The sequence below is a fragment of the Bufo bufo genome, chromosome 8, assembly GCF_905171765.1.
Source record: "Bufo bufo chromosome 8, aBufBuf1.1, whole genome shotgun sequence".
Classification (NCBI taxonomy): Eukaryota; Metazoa; Chordata; class Amphibia; order Anura; family Bufonidae; genus Bufo; species Bufo bufo.
The window spans coordinates 155,930,286-155,955,499 of record NC_053396.1 but is presented as its reverse complement, the minus strand read 5'-3'; the positions used below and the strand labels follow the sequence as shown (position 1 = coordinate 155,955,499).

The window sequence follows — 25,214 nt, the reverse complement described above, 5'->3', positions numbered from 1 at the left end:
CTTAATGTGACTAAATTCTAAAGTCTCTACGGTGATTCATTTCTTAATATACCTTATATTCATAGCCACTGGAGCTTTGTTTTCTTTGTTTTTCTGATTAGCTTTTAAATCCCCGACATAGTCATACATTGGTTGCCAGTAGTCACCACTAGAGGGAGATTAGGAGCTTATGGCATACTGTAATAAACTGGATTTGAAGAGGGCCTGTCACCTCCCCCCCCTCCCCCTACACACACACACACACCTGAGTCCGTCAGTACTTTCTCCATAAAATAACATTGTCGATTTTTTATTTTCTTTTTTATTCTAACTGGAAATTTCTAAGTTTATTGGTAAGTGGATATTACCAGTTTGGGGTATATCTCTATATATGTATGCCCCCCTCCTTAGAAGGGGTAAATGGTAACCAATTGTCAATGTATTCATATGTTTTTAGGAATAATAACAGAGGCAAGACATAAGACAGCTTTAAGAAAGGATGTCCCAGCATTTTTACATTATATTATGACGCATATGATTATTTCCTAAAACAGACATGTCAGGAGAGCCAATGCTTTCACTTTAACAACAATTCGGTGTTCAGGAGGCTCTTAAGCTCCCACTAGTGGTGGTGGCAGGAATATAGAATCTTATCTTTTATAATAATATGTTAATGTAGGGCATTTGGGGCTCTTTATCAGAAAAGCAAAGCTCCAAGTGCTGTAAAGATACAGTATGTTAAAAAGCTAAACAGCAGTGAATTTTAGACCTAAGAGTCTGCTTGTGCCCATAGTCAGAGTTCACATTTCATTTCCTAGCTTGCACCTGCACAGAAGAAATGAAAACTGCAACGAAAAGCTAGTTTCTAAACGTAACAAGGGTAGACGATTCCACAAGAAGATTTGATACAGTAAGCCCATCGTCAAAAGGGTTTCCTTCCTAAATAATTAAAGCAGACTAGTCATTTCTCTTATGCCTGTGTTTCATAGAGGCGATCCCTGGGGCTTGACTCCAAAAAAAAAAAAAAAATCATGCTTTTGTGTTTGATGTTCATTCCATTAAAAGAACACTCCAGGCAAACCTACTCTGTGTAATGCCTAGTGCGGGTCCTGATGGGGCGGTGTATGACACAGGGATTCTCTCTCTGTTGTTACTTTAATCCCTGTGTAATGCAACCTCCCCTCCAATGTTTTTAATTTCTGGGCATTGGGCCACTGGGAAATTTCCCAGTAGCGTCTATTGGCCGGTCCTCCTCTGTGTCAGAGACTTTATGGAATTACCCTTTAGATGTAGAAATGCAAAGCTCGCAGACTGTTGGCATGAGTGAACTTCAACTCATACACAGTTTTATTAATTTCCTAGTCTATATCACCTTCATATGGACATGAGACCGCAAAGACTAGTTTCTTTAAATAAGCATTAAAGTGAAGCAGCCAAGTCAGGAAAAGATGGCAAATCACTAGGTCCTCCCACGTTTCTACCAGTACAGCCACTCCACTGTTCTCCTCCAGTCCTGTCGTGAAGATGTCATATACATTATTCAATTGGCCACTGAATCCAACCACTGGGTGCTGCTTGTATGTGCATTACATGACCAGCTTGTATGGTACATGACCACTGAGGCCAGTGATTGGCTTCAACGATCACATGAATGATGTATGAAATCTTCACTACAAGTCCACTCGGGTCCATCAGAACACTAGTTATTTAACGGATGGCTTATGGATATATTTTTTTTTTATAACATTTATACCAAGAGAGCCCCTCTAAAGATGACCTGTGCCCTCTCCTGACATGACTGTTTTAATAGCTTCATGCATTCCCCATGTAATAACAATTCTAGAACATCTATTCTTATGTCTCTATGTTATACCATTCCTTTATTAATTAAACTAGAAGTTATTAATTAACTAGAAGAATTAATTGCTAACAGTCTGCAGTAAGGGTACAGAGGGGTAGTAACAAATTGGGGGGTGTACTTGCTCAGTCTGAAAATGGAAGCACTGATTGGACAGAGTGAGTCTGTGCAGGTACACACCCCCAAGTGGTTACCACCCATCTGTACCCTTACTGCAAACTGCTAGCAATTCATTCACAACTTCTAGTTGAAATTATAAAGGAATGGCAAAGCATAGAGCCATAAGAACATATCCTTCATAATTGTTATTACATGGGGATGCATGAAGCTATTAAAGCAGGCATGTCAGGAGCGGTAAAAGGTCCTCTTTAAGCGATGCAACTACAGCATAGCCCCATTTATTTGACTTAGAAGTGTCCTGTGCAGGAGAACTACTGACCTCTATGCTGTTTCAGGATTGGTCAGGGTCTTGGAGGTAGGAACCCACAAATTAGAATGTTTAGGTATAACCTGCCAATATGTTAGATACTATAAGATGGGACTACCCCTTTGATTAAAAAAATATCTAGTAGGACAATAGTTAGAAGCCTATTGCCTAGACAATTAGGAACGAACAAACAATACAGTATTTCTTTATCCCATTGTAAGTTTCTTTTTATGAAAAGTAATTCTAATGCTTATTGGTTCTTTAAAGCTAAATATAGAAAAAAAAATTAAGGTACATGGTAAATACAGTGAAAAAACAATATTAGTATTAAAAAAAGTGCCGAACAGCTTAACTGAAAGGTTATCTCATATTATATGTTCTTGTTTAACTACTCTTTGATGTCCAATAGCTGTCTATATATAGTAACCCTTCAGTGTCACATCAGCACGATATTGAGGTTCATCAATCTATAGCAAAAGGACGTCACATTCTCCATGCTTGTCTGTGTTATAATTAGGTTATGCTGAGAGACAGAGAGAGGTCGTCATCCATATTAAATGCAGGAGCTTCTTGGAAGATGGACTTCTTCATTAAAGAACCATGAACATACCATGAATATAGGTACTCTAAGAGTTTTCCCCCATCACGTTATTTGTTTAATGGAAAATATGAGGAATAAATGTTATAAATGGCATTTGATTTTTTTTAAAAAAGGTCTAAAAATTCAAAACCCACAAAAATTGTCAAAAAAAAAGATTTAACATAATAAAAGTTGTGTAACACAGAAATTTCATTTTCACAGAAAATACTGTTCTCTCTGTATTTCTCATGGGGCAATGAAGAGCTGTGAATTCTATTCTGTCACTGAACTGCAGAAGGAGAAATCTGTGTCTTACAAGTAATTACCTTCCTATGCAGGAATTGAGAAAATCATTGACTGGGTGCACAAGATGAAATATCTTTGTGCAGAGCTGATGGTTGTCCTCTGGTCATGGCAAAGTCGTTATATTTTATAAACTCTACAATTTTGTATTTATTTTTTTACTATATAGCAGTAGCAGATGAGGCAGGAGAATAGCAATTTGGTTATATATATATATATATATATATATATATATATATATATAAAATAATCACAATGTAACCAAAAAGTAAGAAGAGATTAAACAACACAAAATTAAAGCTGTAAGTCACAGGTTAGAAGAGTGAAATGGGAGCCTGTAATAAGCTGTCACAGTACGTGGGGAAAGTCATAGGACACGTATTGATTGAGTCGGCTTCCTCCGAAATGTCGCTGGTTTGCAGGACAAAGACTACGGTGAAATCCCTCACCTAATGAGTGTCTATAAAGATTAATTTTGCAGGATCATTCTTGCTCCTTTTCACAAATCATTCCATGGTAAAACTAACGTCACCAATCTTTATACTCAAAGGGATATCTTACTAGTGTAATGGTCTATAAGGGGCCAGGCAATAACTACCAAAGAGTCAGAGCATAGACTGGATACATGAGGAACACTGTTGTTTTGATTTCATATAATATTCTTTGTTGTATTGAATTGAATCTAATCTAGATTACGCAATCCTATTGAGAGGAAGATTTTATTATGTAGATTATCCATCGTGTATAGTAGAAAATTAGTATTGGCGTCCCATTGGTGATTGGGACTGAAGTTTACATATGTTTAGCAAAGCTTCATATGTACTATTATTATATATATAATAATATATTTAGGATTGCGCAGTGATATAAAAATATATAAAAATTATTACCAGTTTTTCTTTCTAAAAGACACACTGTGTCTTATGGGGTGAAAAAAAATGAGCGCTTCCATTAATGAGGACCGGAAAGCGTTGAATGTGGCGCTCCCCGGGCTCTGTACTCACCGGTTACTGGTCTTCCTCAGCCGCTAGGTGTGCTGTGACTGGACACAGCATGAGGATGTTGGCACGCTGTGACCTCACGCTGTGTGGCGTCCATTCACAGCACAGTGAAGAGCATAGATATCAGAAGTAGCTTTGGCGCCTGAGCAGGAGAGGTAAGTTAATTTTTTTCTTTAATATTGCTCTGAGCATGGGGGTCTGATATGAGGTCTGCTTGGGGGGGTCATTCACATTGGGGCTCTGATCTGAGGTCTGCTTAGGGGTCATATTCACAATCGGGGTCTAATCTGAGGTCTGCTTAGGGGTCATTCACATTGGGGGTCTGAAAGGGGGGATCTTATTTATATTGGGGCTCTGATCTGAGGTCTGCTTAGGGGTCATATTCACATTGGGGGTCTAATCTGAGGTCTGAGCTGAGGCGTGATTAACATTGGGGGTCTGATTGGGGCTCTAAGCTGAGGTCTGATTAGCATTGGGGGTATGATTGGGGCTCTGAGTTGAGGTCTGATGAAAAATATATTTTTCTTATTTTCCTCTTCTGAAACCTAGGTGCGTCTTATGGGCAGGTGCGTCTTATAGGATGGAAAATAGGGCATGTTTCCATAAAACAGATTCTTCCAGGCTCACCTTTATTGAGACCAGAAGCACTCAGGGAGTTTTGGAGCTTACACCAAGCCCTACAAGCTTTGTCACAGAGGTAGGGCAATCAACGGAGGAGGTCATATGATTGGCACACTGTGCATGCACACTTGCTGAGCTTGGCATGCTCCATTTAAGGGGGTGGAGCATGTGAATCATTGTACTTCAGACAGTGTATTGTGACCGCAGGTATGAAAAGGTTGTTGGACACAAACATAAAACACAATATTATTACTGAGTGAGTAATAATCGAAGATTATTATTTTATATTGTTTTATTTCACTGCACAACCCCTTTATAAATTAAATTCTCTTAGAAAATTAGATGAAGAACTCTCCCTAGTACAAGAAAAAACCTGAAAATGCTACTGTTTATATCCTAAGGTCTGCATTATACTGTATATTGTGTGATGTTATGCGTATGACAATTTCAGGATGATCTGTGTGGATAGAGATGTAGTAGAGCTGACTTTACCCGTACAGCAAAAATGAGCAGCATAGTTGTGATTTATTAAAATGTACTGTATTAATTTTTGCTTTCCATAGGACTGTTATTAAATCTATTATTTTAAAGTGCACCTAGCCTTTTGAAGAAGTTTATTAAAAAAACTACCGTAATTTTTCGCCCCTTAAGACGCACTTTTTCTCCCCCCAAAATGGGGGGAAAATGCCCCGGCGTCTTATGGGGCGAATGCTGGCAGTTTTACATGGCTGGCTGCGATGTATGCAAGAGTGGGGGGGAGGGACTGGGAGGAGGAGCTGGGGGCCGGCAATAGCGGCAGGGCAGTGCAGTCACTGTACTGTAGCCCCGCCCCGCCGTTCCGGTATAGTAATATAAAATGTCCTATTCCATTAATACGGTAGTTATTAAACATGCCCCCTCACTCCTAATAGTACCTTACATCGTAACCGCTTAAGTAGAATGCAGGCAGGCCTGGCGGGCGGCAGCGTAACTCCCTGATTTCACGTGCCTGCGCCGCCTACTTTATGAATGAAGCAGGCGGCGCAGGCAAGTGACGTCAGTGAGTGACACGCCGGCCGCCCGGCCTGCCTGCGTTGTACTGAAGCTGTTAGGATGTAAGGTACTATTAGGAGTGAGGGGGCATGTTTAATAACTATTAATTGAATAAGACATTTTATATTAGTATACCGGAGAGGCGGGGGGGGGGGGAATCTGTGGATGACATTTTTATGGGGGACATCTGTCGATGGCACAGTTATGGGCTGGGGGGGTCTGTGGATGGCACTGTTATAGGTTGGGGGGTCTGGTAATGGCACATAGATAAAGTGCCACCCATAGATCCCCCCCTCTAACAGTGCCATCCACAGATCCCCCCTGTAACAGTGCCATCCACAGATCCCCCCTGTAACAGTGCCAGCCACAGATCCCCCATAACAGTGTCCGTCACAGATCCCCCCATAACAGTGTCCGTCACAGATCCCCCCCATAACAGTGTCCGTCATCATCAGATCCCCCCATAACAGTGTCCGTCATCCACAGATCCCCCCATAACAGTGTCCGTCATCCACAGATCCCCCCATAGCAGTGTCCGTCATCCACAGATCCCCCCATAACAATGTCAGTCATCCACAAATCCCCCCATAACAGTGTCCGTCATCCACAGATCCCCCCATAACAGTGTCTGTCATCCACAGATCCCCCCATAACAGTGTCCGTCATCCATAGATCCCCAGTAATAGTGCCATCCACAGACCACCATTAGTTCCAGACCCACCAAAAGCACACCTTTTGGTTAAAAATTTTTTTTTTTTTATTTTCCTCCCCAAAAACCTAGGTGCATCTTATGGGTGCGTCTTATAGGGCGAAAAATACGGTATTGTAAATGCCATAAAATTAGTTTGTTTAACATATTTATTTTTTACGATTTTACTTACAAAAATAGGCACCTGAAGTTCTAGCATCTTTAGCACTTTGGAATCCATACTGTACACATGTATACAACGGACATGCCAGCGTTATATGCATTCCCCTGTACTGCAGGCGTAGGGGCCACAGTGAGCGCTGTACAGACAGGAGCACACATTGCTGCTCCTGCCTGTGCTGTTCTGCTAAATACTGGCATAGCACATCCGATGTACCAGGCCTTAGCGGAACGGGCACAGGCAGGAACAGCAATGTGCTATGCAGAGTTCCTGCCTGTGCCCGCTGGTTCCGCTAGGAGACCCCGTACCAATGTGTTATGCCAGGCTTTGGCAGTGCAGAGCTGGCACAGGGAGGATGTGTGCTCCTGTCTGCACCTTGCTCACTGCAGCCCCACAATGGAATCTGTACACCTGGAGCGGTGTACAATGCACAGAATCCAAAGCTCTATAGACACCTAAAATTTGGGTGCATATTTTGTAAGTAGAACTGGGAAAAAAATGAAGGGGGTCATTTATTAAACAGAAACACACCTATATCACGTGTATTTCTGGCGCAGATTGTGGCACAAAAGTCCTTTGGGATGCTATCTGAGACTTCTCCCGCTCATGCCAGGTCTAAAATTGTGTGCGTGGCAAGGGCGAGGAAGGGGAGGAGCTGATAGGCCTGTCTTATTCACAATTTTCTACGCCTGCTTTAGGCATAGAAAATAGTCTAAATGTAAGACAGCAAGGAAGCTGTCTTCTATTTAGAACTGGTGCTGGATGTGCCAAAGTTATGGAGAGGCCTGCACCTCTACATAACCTCAGGAGATTCACCTCCAGCGCACGGCCTTATTAAGACCGGTGTCTAAATCGCCGTTCTTAATAAATGTGCCCCGAAGTGTACTACAAAAATGTAATTCTTGCCATTTAGAATAGTTTCTAATAAACCTCTTCAAGGGGTTAGGTGCACTTAAAATGGGCTGCGTGACATTAGAAAGACATGGCTGAATTCTTCCATGGCTACTCTTGTCCAGAGGCTTGTGTGGTATTGCAGCCATATTCCAGGGACACTGCCATCCCCATTTTTTTTATCACATACATACTAACAGCCTACATGTAAATATTGTATGTCATTTATTTATTTATTTATTTACTTACAAAAAAACTGGTTGATTTTTTTTTTCTGGATATTATTTTTGAAGTCACTCCATGTATTCTACTTCCTGTTCTGGCTTTTTAACTTCCTTCTTTGCTTGTACTTTGAGCACGGCAAACTGTCTCACCTGACATTCTCAGTCAGACCATTCATCATGACCAGAGGGAATGGGGGTGAGCGACCCAATTACAACATCACATATTATACTGATAAGTGTGGTCATCTTTATCAGGTAACATCACAGCAGCAGTAAGCTGACAATGGGTTACCTATCTACATAGGAGTTTAATCCTTGTGCTGAGAGCTACAGAAGGGCACTATTTAATTATATTTAATTTAATTTGTAATTCAATTTTAATGACAGTACTGCCGAAATGAAAAAGAAAAAATGCCAAAAATTATTTTAAAAGTTGTTCTCTATGGCTCAGCTATTTTGATGTAGAACTTTGGTGGCTATTTTTTTTTTTTTTTTAATAACATTTTGCAAGTTCCTGAAAATAAGCCAATCAGCCTGAAAACAAGTGACACTATATCAATAAATATGCCACAATGAGCCATTATAGTAGTTTAGCCCTGCTACATCTGTAATCTGAGCCTTGAATGGCTGAGGTTTATAATAATGCTTTGTCATCATCATGTTGCCTTTTATAGACTCATTCATATTTGCATTTTATAATTTTTTTCTTAACTTATGTGGCTTCAATAATGACATTTTCTATTCCATGTACACTGTTAGGGAAAGCCATGCTAATGAAGTGTAAATGTGTCTCTGCACCTTTTATAAAATGCTGCACATATACCAGGGCTGAAAGCAGTCATACACGTGCTCCATCCGACTCGCTGTGTAGTGAAGGATTATCACAGCTGCCGCACAGCGTGCATCATTTTACATAAAGCAGAGCTGCTTACCAATCAATCATCATTTGCAAAACCGTCATTCATCGTTAATTGTTATGCATCCCCTATATCTCGAAATGGCAAGTCTTAATGTAAGTAGATCAGCGACTGGTATAGGCGCAATTTCTGAGTGTTTTATAAATGCCTACTGCTAAAGATGAAAACAAATCACCATTTTTACTTCTGCATACAGAAGATTCTTCTATTGCTTGATATACTGAAAAATCTGTTTTAGGACTCATGCACACGGTCAATAGTGTTGAGCACGAATATTGGAAAAGCAAATTTTTATCTCGAATATCGCCACTTCAAGAATTCGTGAATATTTCGAATATAGTGCTATATATTCGTTTTTTAAGAATTATTTGTCATTTTCTTCCATGTGAAGTCATGATTCCTCCCTGCTTAAGTTGCTTGTGGGCCAATGACTCAAGAAGCAGGGAGGAATCATGTGTTCAGATGGAAAAAATGCAGAATATTCTAATAACGAATATATAGCACTATATTCTAGAGTGCTATATATTCGTTTTTGACCCACACCTGTATTGATTACGTAATATTTGCAATTGCCAATTTTGCTTGTAAAAAAAAAAGAATGTAGAATATAACGAATATTAGAATTCGCGAATATTCGACGAATATTCTACAAAATATTCGCGAAATATCACAAATTCGAATATAAGCCCTGCCGCTCATCACTAAAGGCCATACTGTAATCTCTACAATTTTATATTAGGCACATAGGGAGGCTTCTAAGGGCATCATATGTCATTGGGTTATGTAATAGGCAACCTATAGATGAGTGAATTTAGATTCATTCAAATCTAAATTCAACCCAAATCTTTTTTTTTTATTCTGATTCGGTAGAATCAGAATTTCTTCAGATTTTCTTGGGTAGAATTTTTCGAGAGAGAGAGAGAGAGAGAGATCTTCCAGGTATTCAAAGCACTTTCACGTACCCGAATCAAATTTCTTGGCCAATTCAGATGAATCGGACCTAACAAATTTTAGGAAATTTGCTCATTTGTAATGGAACCGCAGGGCCTCCATGTGCCACCAAACATAGCTTCAGAATGTGAATGAGGCCATAGTTAACTTGCCCAGACGTTGACTACACTCCTATAGTAGTGGCAAGAAAATTTTACCCTTCTCAACATAAGTTCAATAGTATATGCATTTGTTAAAGAAAAAAACAAAAACACAAAGCATACCATTTGCTTTATAATTAGTTACATTAGTAAATTGATTCATTTGACTTAAATGTACTTACTGATGGGTACAAATATCCATCACTGTTCATGGCTAGGTATAGCTTAGTTTGAACACCTTGAATAGCCACCACTCGTAAGCCGACTGGTATGAGGTTAAATATTGCTGAAAGAGATTGCAAAGAGAATCCAAATCAAACATTGAATAGATAAATGTAATTATCTAGAAGCTTTTAAGTATCATCAAGCATTACATCAATGTTCTTAATGGAGCCTCTTAAAAAGCATCAAGTGGATCAGTATTATCAAGAACGGTAAGTAGAGAGGAGTGAAGTTTTGAAAAATTTGATTCAGCAACTTTGCCGAAGTTCGCCAAGAAATTAGATTAGTTACAAATTAGTCACAAATCATCATAAATCAGGTATACCCAGGCCACTCTGCCTTAGGGTACGACCGCATGGAGTGGCCGTACTCCAGTGAAGAACCGCTCGGCAAAATAGCCTACAGTTGCCTTTCATTTAATAATGAAGAGCACACTGTACAGTCCTTCTTCATTGTTTATGGCTGCGGCACCTTTAAACAGGGGCTGTTGCTGGTATGGAGTTTGGCTGATTAGGTTGCGGGGACAATATGCATATTATTGCTGTTCTGGCCTGCAATCTCCTGCAGGTTATTTGACAGTAAACACAGAATATTAATCAGCTCTGGCATACCCACTTCTCCAACCCCAGCGCTCTCCTGCCTTACAGGTGGGAGCCCTTCTTCTGCGATCTGCTTTTCCTCCTTTTCCACATCATCTAATATCGATGAGAAAATGTCATCAGGAACATCCAGCTCCTCCTCTCTGCATCTTCCTGACTGTTCTAGGACATGGAGACTTTGAAGGATGATTTGAAAGAAGTAAAGCCAGCAAAAGATGAGGATGGTCATCATTAAGACCTGGCCCCCACTAAGGGGTGCAGACTGGATTTTACTGGTTGGCATGCTGGCACTGGAATAATAAAGGCTTCCATCTTATTGGTAATGAATTACATTTACGGCTGATGTAGAAATAAGTAAATGTAGGTAATAAATAAATACAACTGACGCAAAATAAGTCTCCCACACTCTCCCTGCACTCTCCCTCTCCAATATTCTTTTATTAATTATTTTCAGCAACACTGTCTCTAACACATTCACACTTGTCATATGTCTTCCTATGCTCATCTCACAGGACAATGGCAGAGACCTGTGGAATGAGGGCTGTGAAATCACAGGGGATGTCTATCTGTGGATTGGCTGGCTGCATGGCATTATGGACTATCTCGCATTCCCCGGATTCTTACTTTCACTTTACTATGTGCGATACATATGTGGGAAAGAGCAAGTCCTTGAACAATATAATAATCCTCTTGGAGGATATAGATACGGAGCCCACAGGTCCAGGTCCTCCATATATCTTTTAAAAGTGTGTGTTTTTTCTGTGTTCGAATATAGTTATTAAAAGACAAATAAAAGTTATTTTTTAATAGGACCAGAAACGGGAATTATAGCCAGCAGGCTATTGGAACAAATTACTTTCACTTTGTAACATGTGCAGTCGCCATTTTAAGAAAAACGGATTAGTTACCACGAAGCGTGAGGAAATTCGGATTCGTTGCAAATGAAAATTTTCCTAACCTTCGGACCGAGTTCTGCTTTGAATGTTTTGCTTCGCTAAACACTACTGGATAGCCATGCTTTTAGACCCTGGCTATCAAAGCAAAATAGGGGAATGTTTTGCTCCCTCTGAAAGAAAGGCCAAATGACATTATATTACCAGGAAACAGCAAATGCCTGCCACCAGCGTGTCTGAAAGGGAGACGCTCCTCCGCCCCGACAGAAACACCCACCTCCTGTATCAGTAGTATCAGCAGCTATCTTAGTCTCCTCCCCATTTTAGGAAAAAAATATTCATTACCATGAAGAGCAAGGAAATTTGGATTCATTGCAAATCGAAGTTTTCCTAAATTTCGGACTGAATTCCGCTTTCAATGCTTTGCTCAACACTAACTGTACGCTATCACTGTATGTGATGAATTTTGCAGGTGTATGAAACATTTAACAGCAGGCATAGGTCTAAATTTTAGCATATCCAACGATTTTAACCAAAGCAATCATTCCTCAGGTGGACTTTAACAACGAAGGAGCTGACCAATGACAGGCTAACAGGGTCTGGAAAGAAGTCAACCATCCGATAGTTGCTAGTAGGGATGAGTGAACCGACTTCGGATGAAACATCCGAAGTCGATTTGCATAAAAATTTGTTTGAATACTGTAAGGAGTGAGCGCTCCATACAGTATTAGAATGTATTGGAACAGATGAGATGAAGTTATTACTTCGCGAAGTCTCGCGAGGCTTCAGGTAATAACTTCAAAAACTCAGATTCGGTTCCAAGGTACCACATCTATTCGCTCATCCCTAGTTGCTATTCCAGGAACAATCTGTCCCTGAAACAAAAGGCCAAGACTTGTCCTTTGTGTTATTGAAAATGTACGGATGACTGTAGCAGCCGATGTATGTAGCTGTGTCGGCTGAACAATCATTCACCAGCGACTCTATTGTTCTATGACTGTTTAACGATCAACCTACTTCTATCTAAAGTAGATATCAGCTGAATACTCATTTGACTGACAACTATCTCAACTGATCCTCCCACTCATAAGCATGTGCGGCTCAGCCAAGGAAGCATCTGTAGTGAGTGGGGAAAGGGGGAAAAGACACTGCCAGACACCTCAGGCAGAAGCCTATCTCCTGATAATGAAAGGATCGGGTAGTTGAAATCCTACATCAGCCATCAGGGGAGATTTGGGAGGCCATCATACACATTAGATGGTCATCCAAACCCATTGAAATTAGCAGGATATTATCTATACACCAGGAAAAGCTCCAGGTTTATATCCTTAGGGTTCCATTTACTGAAGTGATGCCGGCGTCCTTTTGGCCTCTACTTGGCCGATATGCATTGGAAACCTGTGTTTTTCTACAAACAGGGCCACTTCATCTCCAATGGAAGCTCAAATGCTGAGTGTACAGAGCCTGCCCAGTGGTTGAGATGAGCTGAAAGATCCCACTCATCTAAGAGATGTACCCTGAAGCTCTTAAGCCCCAAAGCAAAATCCATAACATGAGCTAATAATAATGATAATGATGTCTCCTTATGCAGAAGATAATAATACAATCATTATTTTCCCAGTAGATTCTTTCCATACACAGAAAACATTCCTAACCTATGTTGATATCTCATAACCCAGCTGAACACTGTGATATCTCACAATCCACATGAATACTGATCCACTGATTATTTTACTAGTTGATTCATTTATATGGGTGTATTCACATGTAGCAGATTTGTTGCAGGAATGTCTGTGCCGGAAAATTTGTTCCGTTCCTCTGAATAGGGTTGTGTTGGTGGCAAATACATGGGTTTCTGCAATTCCTATTCAGATAAATGAACAGTTGAACACATTTCTGATCTTGTAAGCATCTATGGAAGGAAATAAAGAAGTTGGCCAGGAAAAACATGGCTGCTTTCTGCCAAAGACAGCGTCGCTGCTCTCCATGGGTTGTGTTGGGTATTGCAGCTCATCCCCATGGACACAACACATGTAGGCAGGAGTAACACTGTTTTTAGAGAGATTTGCCATGTTTTTTTTAAAAGAGGTTTTCTGAAACTTACATATTGATGACATATTGTCAGGACTCTTAGGACCCCCTCTGATCAGCTCTTGGAAGGGCCCACGGTCCTCCAACAGGTGCTGCAATCTTTTTTATTTGCTTTTAAAATCACGTCCATTAGTCACAAGGCCTTTGTGCAGCAAGTGAATGGGGGTGAGCTGCAATACCAAGCACAGCCACTATATAATGTGTGGCGCTGTGCTTGGTATACTATGATTAGGCTGCAGCACTCAGACGAGCAATGCATCCCCTTTCAAAGGTGATCAGCAAAGTGGTGAGTATCAGACTCCCACTGATCAATATGTAAGTACAGGAAAATCCTTTTAATCCTGTACAGCCCCTTTAAATGTGTACTTCTATCACATATTAAATCATTGTCTGATATCTCAAAGATTAAATACCGCTAGCATACAAAACTATTGAAAATATCTTAGACATATTTCATTATTACGATTCATGGTTATTATGGACCTGCTGCATTGGTTTGGGGTTATTAGCAGGAATTCCTGGCGAAGTATATACTGCACAATACTGATCGTTGTCAATAGTAAAGTATATACACAATAGTAAGCATCGTTATGGCTAATCATATTATTTATAGGATATTTGGCTATGTTGGAGTTATTTTACGGCGACAAACGTATTTATTTTCCTATTTTTTATTAATGGTCATCTATAAAATTTCTAAAATTTGCTGGCAAAAACAAGTAAAACATTAAAAAGGTGCACACAAAGGGTGGCTTTGGTCATTTACTTAAAGGGGGTGTCCAGAAAATGCCTGCTCTCTCCCAAAAAATATCACCACACCTGTCCACAGTTTTTGTGTTATATTACAGCTCAGATTACAGGGTTTCTCAACTCCGGTGCTCAGGACCCATCTACCGGTCAGGATTTGAGAATATCCCACAGAATGAATACCTGTGGTAAGTCCTGATGCATGGACACTAATTATATCACCTGCTCAATACTAAGAAAATCCTGAAAACATGGCCATCAGGTGGGCCCTGAGGACTGGAGTTGAGAAACCCTGGCTCAGAACCTTTGACTTTAATGCGATAGCAGGCACAACACCTGTACAGGTGTGTCCATGGGCAACCTCTTTACATTTATGCCAGAAACTGGCATAAGTTATAGTTTAAATCAGCCCATAGCTGGCAAAGATTTACTTCCATAGTATATGGAAAAATTAGAAAAAAAAAAACGAATCCATTAAAAGGGATTGAATCAGTAATCTAAATAAAACATTCATTGACTTAAAACAAATGGAAAGCTTCTTTCTGTCATGTTTCCATCATTTTGAATGGATAAAAAAACTTCTCCCATCGAACATAAAGAAAACATGACGAAACAGATTCAAGCTGAGGGTAAGTGATGGTAATATTATAATGGTGTTAAGAAAAGAAATTTTCTTTTCCATTTTTTCTGTTAATTAAAGAACAACGAGAACCATTAGTGCTGATGTGAACTTAGCCTTATGCCTTCAGGTGCCCTTTTTGATTCTGTAAATATGGGACAACACTACCGGTAGCAAACCACATTTGCACTGATAATTATTCCTGCACATTCCTGCATTCCTGTGTAAAGCAATGAAAGGGTTGTTATATATATCTTGTTTTTTTTAAGCCAATATACTTTCAGTAAACCCAAAGTTCAGAAAACTTAAATGATTTAAAAGTTTGCTGAACATTATCTGCTAATGATGTTCTGTGCAGCACAATTACTTGGGTTAAACTAATTTAACAGAGGTTAACGGAAAAGCTAAAGCAATTTCTGAGAAAGTACAATGCTGATGAATGGCTGGACATACCTGATTATTCTAAGATAGGATTGGTAGCAAAGGTGCCACTGCCCCTATTTTAATTAGAGGATTTGATGAGAACACCAGTCAGGGGCTCTTAGATGTCAACAAAGGACATAGTGGGTCATTTATTAATTTCATGTGTATTTCATGTGCAGATGATGGCACAACGGTTAGTTGTGCCTCTATCTGCAACTTCGCCCCTCTCATGCCATGTTTAAAATTGTGGGCGTTGCGTCGGCGAGGATCGGCTGGCAGGCCCAGCTCATTGATCATTTTTTACGCCTGTTTTAGGTGTAGAAAATAGTCTAAATGTAAGACAGCTCGGAAGCTGTCTTACATTTACAACTGGTGCTAGATGCGCCAAAGTTATGGAGAGGCTGGCGCCTCTTTATAACTTTGGTAGATCCTCTGCCAGCTTAGGGCTTTATTAAGACTGGCGTCTAAAACGCACCTGATGCCCATGGGGGCCATCTGAGCCTTTCTCATAGCCCAGCAATTAAAGCTAGGAGCATCAGGTACTTATACATTTGACCAGGTGCCCTCCTGAATTCAACTGTATCACCGTAGTCAGGACAGTGATACAGCTAAATACTGGCACGGGGGGCAGCAGTATATTGTGTTGCACTGTGGTATTTGGTTCTGCTGAGGCAATATTTAGTGCTGCACTGTGGTATTTGGTTCTGCTGGGGTGGTATTTTGTGCTGCACTATGGCATTGCCGGCCTGCCTACTTCTGTCGTCCCTACCTACTTGTGTTGCCTGCCTTCTGTCAATTTGGACCCACCTAAAATATGTCCCACTTTAAGGTTTTTCACCAGGGACACTTTAAGTTCCCAGTTCTCCCCTGATATCATCTGTTGAGGAAGAGTTGGTACCTCCCTATACATATTATACAGATCCTTCTCTGCATGTTCAGGTGACAATACACATATTTGTATGGGGAACTTAAGCTTTATGGGGACCTTCTGACACTCCTCTGACAGATGGTGTTGAGAAGGAGAATGAGGACGTTGAATGTTATCACTCGATTCTTTAGTTCTCCTAGGAGATAAACCAGTGTCTTTCTCCTCTCTCTCTATTGAAAGCACATGCATGCACAGAAAGGCCAAGTGAGCATGCTTATGGTGGAGTTGGGAGAGATAGCTATTGTCTGAGTGAAGGTTTGGCCAACAGCTATTGTAGGTATATGGGCACCTGAAAGAAGTGATCTCAACTCTAAGCATAATGGCGATCATGTATGTAAATAGTGCGGTGAAGTCTAGCCTGTATTCATGTGTGTTACCCCTGACGTGATGAGTTTATGATCGGTTGCTTTGGGCAACAAAGTCAATCTTTCATTTAGACAGATTGCATAAAACTCCCCCAAGATCTTGATGTACAAATGGCATTTATTTTTATATTTAGATTTACACATGAGGATTCTGTCTATGTAACATACCCTCTCCCGCTAATATTCCTTCTAGCTGTGCACTCTGGAAAGAACGTTGTTAACACAACCTTCTAACAGCTTCACCTGTCTCTAAGGTGGGGAGTCTTGGACCCTATCATTTCCAGAATGCATGACTTAGTGCCCCCTCTCCCTTTATCCTTCATTCCCCTTTTTACCAGTGTAGGGACTTGTTAAAGGGATTTTCCAGGATTTATATAGGATAAGTCATCAATATTAGATTGGTGGGGGTCTGACACTCAGCACCTCCAACGCTCATCATCTAGGGCAGCAGCCAGCGCTAGAAACTATATATAGTAGATGAATCTGGAAACAGAAGGTTCCATCCACTGTTTAGTCTCCGTCACTACTGGAATAGAAGTTGAGCTGCAGTATCCCGACATGGCCATTACACAATGGACAGAGCCTTCTGCTTCCGGTACTGTCCACTGAAAATTTCCAGTGTTGGCACCTGCCTGAAACATCCGATTGTGGGGGTGCCAGGTGTTAGAACCCACCAATCTGATATTGATGGCATATGGTAAGGATAGGACATCAATTCTAAAGGTGGCCATAAACATTTAATAACTATCAGCTATCTGCCCCGACTCCCATCCCGACCCTCCCTTAAACATTCAGTTCAGCCAAATGCGTACGCGTGTTCAATGGGGAAAGAGGAGAAAAATACTGTACTAGGTAGGTGGTGGCAGCTTATCTTCTGGGAGAACAAAGAGAATAGGGAAAAAATATTCACTTGGCCTGATCCTTCTCTCCCCCAACATTATCTGAGTTTCCGATACACACTGGACTGTTCTTGTCAGGTTCGGTCGACAATACACTAATGTTTATGGGGGCCTTAGTGCCCTATTAAACCACACAATTTTCGTGCCAATTATCAGGAACAAGCTTTCATAGGAACGCTCATTCCCGATAATTGACCCACATAATTGAGCAGCTGATGAAGGAGGTTGATTGTCAGCAGTACATCTTCCTGTGCAATCAGGGATGTGCTGCCGATAACAAACAGAACTGAATGAGGGAGGGACGACTGTGGTAGCAATCCCTCTTAACACATTCAATTGGAATCGGCCTGGGTAATCAGACTGCTGCAAACGAGCACCGGTGGACGTGTTATCATCCATCGGCGCTTGCACTGTCTGAACATTGGGCAGTTTATTACAGCCCTTGAAAGAATCATCATGCTTTAATAATAGACCCTAGAAGACTGGCACATTAAAAAGACAATAGTTACTGGACATTATCTCAAAGTAATTCCTAATGCTTTATCCTTCCTCCTAAATGGTTTCACACTTCAGCAATATGGGGCCATCTGCCTTTCCTATCTGCTTTTATGAGTCTAAAAATAACACTTATCGCCCTGACTTAGACAATGGAACTTTCCCGAAGACTAAGTGATAAAACGGTTCTGCGCCTGGACTCTTAGAGGAGCAGGAGACAATTGCTTTACATAAACCACTAACATGAACCCCATTAGATCTGGATGGCTTCAGGACATGCACTGATGTGGATGTGTCTTCAGGGGCAGAAGGGGTTAAAGTAGTAACTGGTAGAAGTGAAGTGGGAACCAGCCCATTATTGACAGGATGTGTGGGTGAATATATGTTCTTTGATGAAATGTGATGCAACCTAGAGGACATCTCCAGATCTCCATGGAGATAACGTTTGATTCTCTCCTAGATGACAACAACCTCGCCCCGCTCCTCAGTTTTTCTCTCTAATTTATCACTTAGACTTTTGTTGCTTAGGAAATTGCAGCTCAGGTGCCAGTGTCTTCTCTACATAACCCACCTCTGCAATACATAGAGCTCTGTGACTGCCCACTACCATGCCCAGTGTCAGAGGAAGGCATGCACACCCACGTATAGTATGAGGAAGAAGGTTAAGGGCCACTTACTGAAACTGCTCTCCTCCTCCTTTGTTCCATCAATCGTGCCATCTGCTTGGAGCTGCAAGTGGTAGCCTTGCCTGCTGTAGAGTTTTGTGATTATACCTTTGAGTTGAGGCTCTGTAAGCAGAGAGAAAACAGAAGGCATTGATTAGAACTACTTCATCATCATGATACTACTTCCATATGGAAAGGATAGAGTCCATTCAGAATCTGCACAATTATATATATATATATATATATATATATATATATATATATACGCATCACTCATCATTGAAATACATTTTCCTACAGTAGGGATCAGCAACCTTCCACACTCCAGCTGTTCTGAAACTACAACTCCCAGAATCCTCATTTCACTTCTATGGGAGTTACAAGAATAGGCAGGAAAATGCGCATGCTGTGAGTTATAGTTTCACAGCAGCTGGAGTGCCGAAGGTTGCTGATCCCTGTCCTACAGCCTTGTGAAAATCAATCACCCATAGACTACAGATGTAGCAAAGCTGAGTGTGTCACTTACAAATATACTATTCATGAATGCATGGCAGACTAAAAGGAACGTACTGACAACGTATGTATATATTACAACAAATGGTGGCAAATAACAAACTCAAAATCTGTAATATCTGTATCTTGCGATTTCTTTAATGGACCTTGGCTTATTCTGTTTATTCAATCATGTTCAGAAGAGGTAAAATATAACAGAATTTCAGTTGTGATTTATGAAATAAACATGACCAGTAGAGGGAATTCCCTCATCTGCGTAACAAGCAGCCGCTGAAATGAAAACCGTGATTGCTAAATAATATGTTTCCAGCAGGAGGGAAGGTCTGATTGATACCCTCCTGGAAATGATAGTAGATATCAATTTGTTTTAATTCTGACCACTTCTAACATGTAAGAGATGTCCTGGGGAAGATATTATCATATGTCAATATTAACATCACCTGTCCAGGCTCCATTGCTGTCCCTGTAGGCGAATGATATAGCAGAAAATGCGTCCCGTCTATACTAGCAGGATGCTAAAATCTAAAAGTTGCGATAAAATGAATTTACACTGAATTTGGATGACAGGGAATAAAAAAATTATCCACCACAATACCCATCTGCTTTCTAGAACATCCCAACACCCTCCAATCAGAAACCAGACACCAAGCCCGGTACATTAACCTAATCTACTTTGCCTATAGGTCCTTCCTTGTTCATACATGTGCTAAAATCTCAGTCACGTCTACACACATCCAATATTTGATGAAGCATGACTGATGAATGAAGGTGGAACCATAAGAAGATGGCAAACCTGGTCGTCGTCTTCTCCTCTTTTTAGAGCCGAACAATTTAACCCGAGAGAAGACATTGAGTTTATTTTTTTCGCAGGTCCCTTTGCCTTTGCTGGGGCTGCTAACACATTTGCATGCATTGGATTTTTCCCTTTCACGAGCTTGTCTTTTCTGCCTAATCAGAGAACTAGCAATAGCGGCAGCCATGGCTAATGTTTAAAAAAAAAAAAAAGCCTGTTTGGTCTTCTTGACGAGATACTGTGATCAGAAATGTACACAATTTCTTCTGCAGATTAAGAAAGTTGACATTTACACCATGGATTTTTCTCAAGCTTGGTGCCTCCTCTGAAGAATTGATATCATTTAGATCCAGGAGTGGAAATACACCCTAAGTCATTTCTCCTCCTTATGAATATTGCCAACTTTTTTAAAGCCCTCTGATGTCTCGTGACCAGGAGCCTTCTGATTGTCCAGTTTTCGTAATTTCTAGATCTGATGGATGTCTTGTCAAGAGTTTTATAGCCCAAACATTGACCAATGTTGCAGTATGGGCTTGACCTCGAAGAGACAATGGTCCGTTCTTTGCACTTCTATTCCAGAATCATAGATACAGCTCACGTCTCTTGCTTGCAGAGGATGCATTTCTTTTCCTTGGTTCAGGCTAGTTACATTCTAGATAATAATGAGCCTTTTCTGTATTCCAAGAATGCTGTGTACAATGCAGCAGCAGCAGCCTCAGTCTTCAGGCGCTAAAGCCACTTGTAACTGTGTGTGTGAGAGAGGGAGAGAGCGAGGGAGATGCAGATGGGTTGTTCCACTCCTTTTTTCAATGAAATGCAGAATAGCTCTGACCAGTATCCTATTGTGTGTCCTCCAGAAACATCTGGTTACTTTTACTGAGCACAACAAAAGCATTCAGGGCTCGGCTCTTCCATTTGTTGACTTGAGTCCTGTATGAATTTCTATTGCATGCCTTTCTATCTCGAGGAGAGGCTGGAGATAGCAGGTCAGGATGAGCTATATGTTGAGGAAGGAAACCCGCTCTGAAGAGCCACCTCCCGGGGAGAGAAAGGTAGTTTAAATTAATTGGCAATTGACTCCTTCCTTGCCAGAATAGATTAAAAATGCTAAGTGAGTAACTGGACTTGGGACAGAAAAACGATTCATTATTGGTCTTTGCTGAGATCATGGGATTGGCTGCCAGGGACTGCCTTCTGATTGGTCGCTGTAATTTTCCTGCCTAGTTCTTCCTCAAAGGAGATTATTAACGATGCCTCCAAATGCATTTTTTTCTGCCTGTGAGAGGAATTCTATAGGCATTGTTCATGATATTAAATCTTACCAAATGAAGATCATTTATAATAATTTCACAAGATGAATGATTATGGAAAGATTATGTGATGCCCATTGCGGCTAGAAGCTCCCAGAATCTACATTACTGAGGTGCACTACGGTAGCACAATGACAGAAGTTCCTACTATAATAATTATAAAAATAGATATTTATTGCTGGATTCCGGATGATTTCTATATTATCTATAGATAATCTATTGTCTGTGGAGGTTGGAACATGCTCCCCTGATGTCTGCTGGATTGGACAAGATGGATTTGCCTTGCTGAACACTTTTGGAAACTTTCAGACACTTATGTTCTCCTGCTTTATTGAGATGCTGAATATGTACAGTACAGACCAAAAGTTTGGACACACCATCTCATTCAAAGAGTTTTCTTTATTTTCATGACTATGAAGGCATCAAAACTATGAATTAACAAATGAGGAATTATATACATAAAAAACAAGTGTGAAACAGCTAAAAATATGTCATATTCTAGGTTCTTCAAAGTAGCCACCTTTTGCTTTGATTACTGCTTTGCATGCTCTTGGCATTCTCTTGATGAGCTTCAAGAGGTAGTCCCCTGAAATGGTCTTCCAACAGTCTTGAAGGAGTTTCCAGAGATGCTTAGCACTTTTTGGCCCTTTTGCCTTCACTCTGCGGTCCAGCTCACCCCAAACCATCTCAATTGGGTTCAGGTCCGGTGACTGTGGAGGCCAGGTCATCTGGCGCAGCACCCCATCACTCTCCTTCATGGTCAAATAGCCCTTACTATCAAAGTTTTAACCATTTTTCGGCTGACTGACTGACCTTCATTTCTTAAAGTAATGATGGCCACTCATTTTTCTTTACTTAGCTGCTTTTTTCTTGCCATAATACCAATTCTAACAGTCTATTCAGTAGGACTATCCGCTGTGTATCCACCTGACTTCTCCTCAACGCAACTGATGGTCCCAACCCCATTTATAAGGCAAGAAATCCCACTTATTAAACCTGACAGGGCACACCTGTGAAGTGAAAACCATTTCAGGGGACTACCTCTTGAAGCTCATCAAGAGAATGCCAAGAGTGTGCAAAGCAGTAATCAAAGCAAAAGGTGACTACTTTGAAGAACCTAGAATATGACATATTTTCAGTTGTTTCACCATTGTTTGTTATGTATATAATTCCACATGTGTTAATTCATAGTTTTGATGCCTTCAGTGTGAATCTACAATTTTCATAGTCATGAAAATAAAGAAAACTCTTTGAATGAGAAGGTGTGTCTAAACTTTTGGTCTGTACTGTAAGTCATATGAGATATGTAAGCTAAATGACAAGTGGTCCTACCGTAGTCATATGTGCATGACTACAATATATAATTTCTCCATATATAAACTAATGAAGGCACATATTTATCATAGCCTGGCGGCATACACTGGGCTATGATATCCAGATGAACACCTGCTTGCCGTTGATTTTAGTGTGCAAATGATAAATGTGGCAGGACCGCCGGCCTCACCCCCAGCCCACCCTCGCCATGCCACCTATTTTGGAAAAAAGGGATGAGGCCAGTGGAGTAATGGCAAAATTTTTATGCAAGTGATGTTGAAAAAGTCACAAACATGCTTTTTCACGCCAGAAAACTGCTGTAATCTAATGATAACTGTGGGCCAAAGTGTACAAATATAGCAAAACTGACAATAGCCACTTGCTGTCACTCATCTGTAACTGGAGCGAAGGTGGTACTGGGGAAAATAGACAATCGTCCCTAATACCGCCTGCAGAAAATCCTAGGTCCTAGCCTTTTAGAAGAACACACAGTCATATAAATAATAGAGATAAATTTTCCAAAATTAGTTTTGGGTCCAATTTGGTTGACTTGGCCTTCAGATTCAATTCAGTCTGACTAAATTTGACCAAAATCGAACATGCCCTAATTGGCCTAAAAGTAACGTATGACATTTTTTGGTCTCCAAGGACAGTATGCAACTCCTTGGAAGCTCTTTCATGCCAAGACAGCATAAGTAATATCACTGACAACAACATGTATGGACGCTGCATTTTCTTTTTTAATTAGAAAAACATTTAAAAAATTATCCATTTTTAGTGGTGGCTGCAATTTCGAGCTATTCATACATGCCGAATCACAAAAATGTTGGATTTGTTAAAGTTAGAATCTTTTGATAAATTTGTAACAAATGAGAGTAGTGCAGAATCAATTCACCCTTCTCTCATGAGTAAGGCTACTTTCACATTAGCGGCTCGGACCTCCGGCAGGCTGTTCCGTCGGATCTGTCCAGCCGCTAGTGAACGTGTGCCCCAGAACTGCCGCTCCGTCCCCATTGACCTATAATGGGGGCGGAGTTCCGGAGGAGGCATGGTAGCGCACGGCGAGAGGCTGCCGGAATAAAACTACAACATGTCCGACATTTATTCCAGCAGCCTCTCGCCGTGCGCTGCTGTGCCTCCGCCGGAACTCCACCCCGCCTCCATTATAGTCAATGTGGGAAGAGTGGCAGTCCGGGGGCACACGTTCACTAGCGGCAGGACGGATCCGACAGGCTGTTCACCCGACGGAACAGCCTGCCGGAGGTCCGTGCCGCTAGTGTGAAAGTAGCATAAGAGTGGCGTAAGTGGAAACTTCAGGGCACCAATACAAAATCTATAAAAGGGTCCTACCTATCCTATGCCATTTATAATATTGGTGTAGTCTAGTAAGGCAGTGAGCTTTCTTAGGTTACAGGGCCCGGGTGTGACTGCTTCCTCTTTACCCCCTATAATTATGCTCCAATAAGTAACAGTGATGGTTCTGCGGATAGGGGCAAAACTAAATTCTGGAATCTTGTATATCTATGGAGAGCAGGCAATGTACCCTGAGTCTCCTACAGTGTTACTATGCAGGTACATTATAATACTATCTTGCCTGCACGATAACATCACAGTTGGAATCGGTGCCAGAAGTGACCAGCAGGGTGAGCTCTCTGGGGGGTCATAACTGCTAGACATGAGCAGTGTATTATGTGATATAAAAATGAATCAAGCCAGCAAAAGAGGCAATATGGACAATCACAATACATTAGTAAGTGCCTTCTATTAACTTTTTCTACATGATAAATGCCATATGATCAAATGAGACAACCCCTTTAACTCCTAACCCACTACTACACCGAAGCTGCTAAAATCTCCTAACAGATCTTCAGCTATTACACTATTACACTAACTAAAGACACAGACCCATGACCTACAAGTTACCTTTTAATGATTGTGTTCATATGTTGCATTATTAGCATTTTATAGGCAATCACAGCAAAATATGATTCAGTCATAAAATGGGTATATACACCGATGTCGAAACAGGGTGAACTAGACAGACAGAAATTACTATTTTACTGAGCATGCTACCGCTCTCATGTAAGCTCAGACATTTATCTTATACTGGAATTGCTTCTCATTAGCCATATTATCTGTTTGGTGGCTAATGTTTCGGTCTCCCAGTCAAATGTCTGTCTCAACATGTAAGAATTCTCCTTCCCCCTCCTTCATGTCTGCTCTGGCAACCAGTCGCTGTGAGGCAACCCCCCTTCTCCTTCCTATCTCTGTGCAGTGACATGCCTGGCTGAATCTACGCCAGTGGCGGCAAAGCAGCCGTGTTGTAAATAAGCCCAAAGTGTAGAAATCCCTACATTAAAATCAGTAATCAACTTATGGCTCTTTAGCTGTTGTGAAACTACACGGTCTGGTAAGCAATGAAAGCTGCAGACTGCCTGGGCATGCTGGGACCTGTAGTTGTTCCAATGGCTAAAGAGCCACAGGTTGAATGAAATTGATGTAAATGCAGAACGGTAGCTTATGTAGAAACAATTTTATATATATA

General features: G+C 40.9%; 1 protein-coding gene across 4 annotated transcripts in view; it reads right to left on the bottom strand.

The window, feature by feature from the left end:
• The window catches only part of FGF13 (fibroblast growth factor 13), a 438,846-nt gene that overhangs the window by 40,253 nt on the left and 373,379 nt on the right, over nt 1-25,214 (bottom strand). For 3 of the 4 annotated variants that reach the window (XM_040405320.1, XM_040405319.1, XM_040405323.1), the window contains 2 exons: nt 18,752-18,862; nt 9,976-10,079 (listed from right to left, as the gene is read on the bottom strand). In XM_040405320.1, coding sequence (XP_040261254.1) covers nt 9,976-10,079; nt 18,752-18,862 — 215 coding nt within the window. Of the gene's footprint in view, nt 1-9,975; nt 10,080-18,751; nt 18,863-20,045; nt 21,081-25,214 lie in introns of those variants that run through there. The other variant, XM_040405321.1, reaches the window with a different exon arrangement.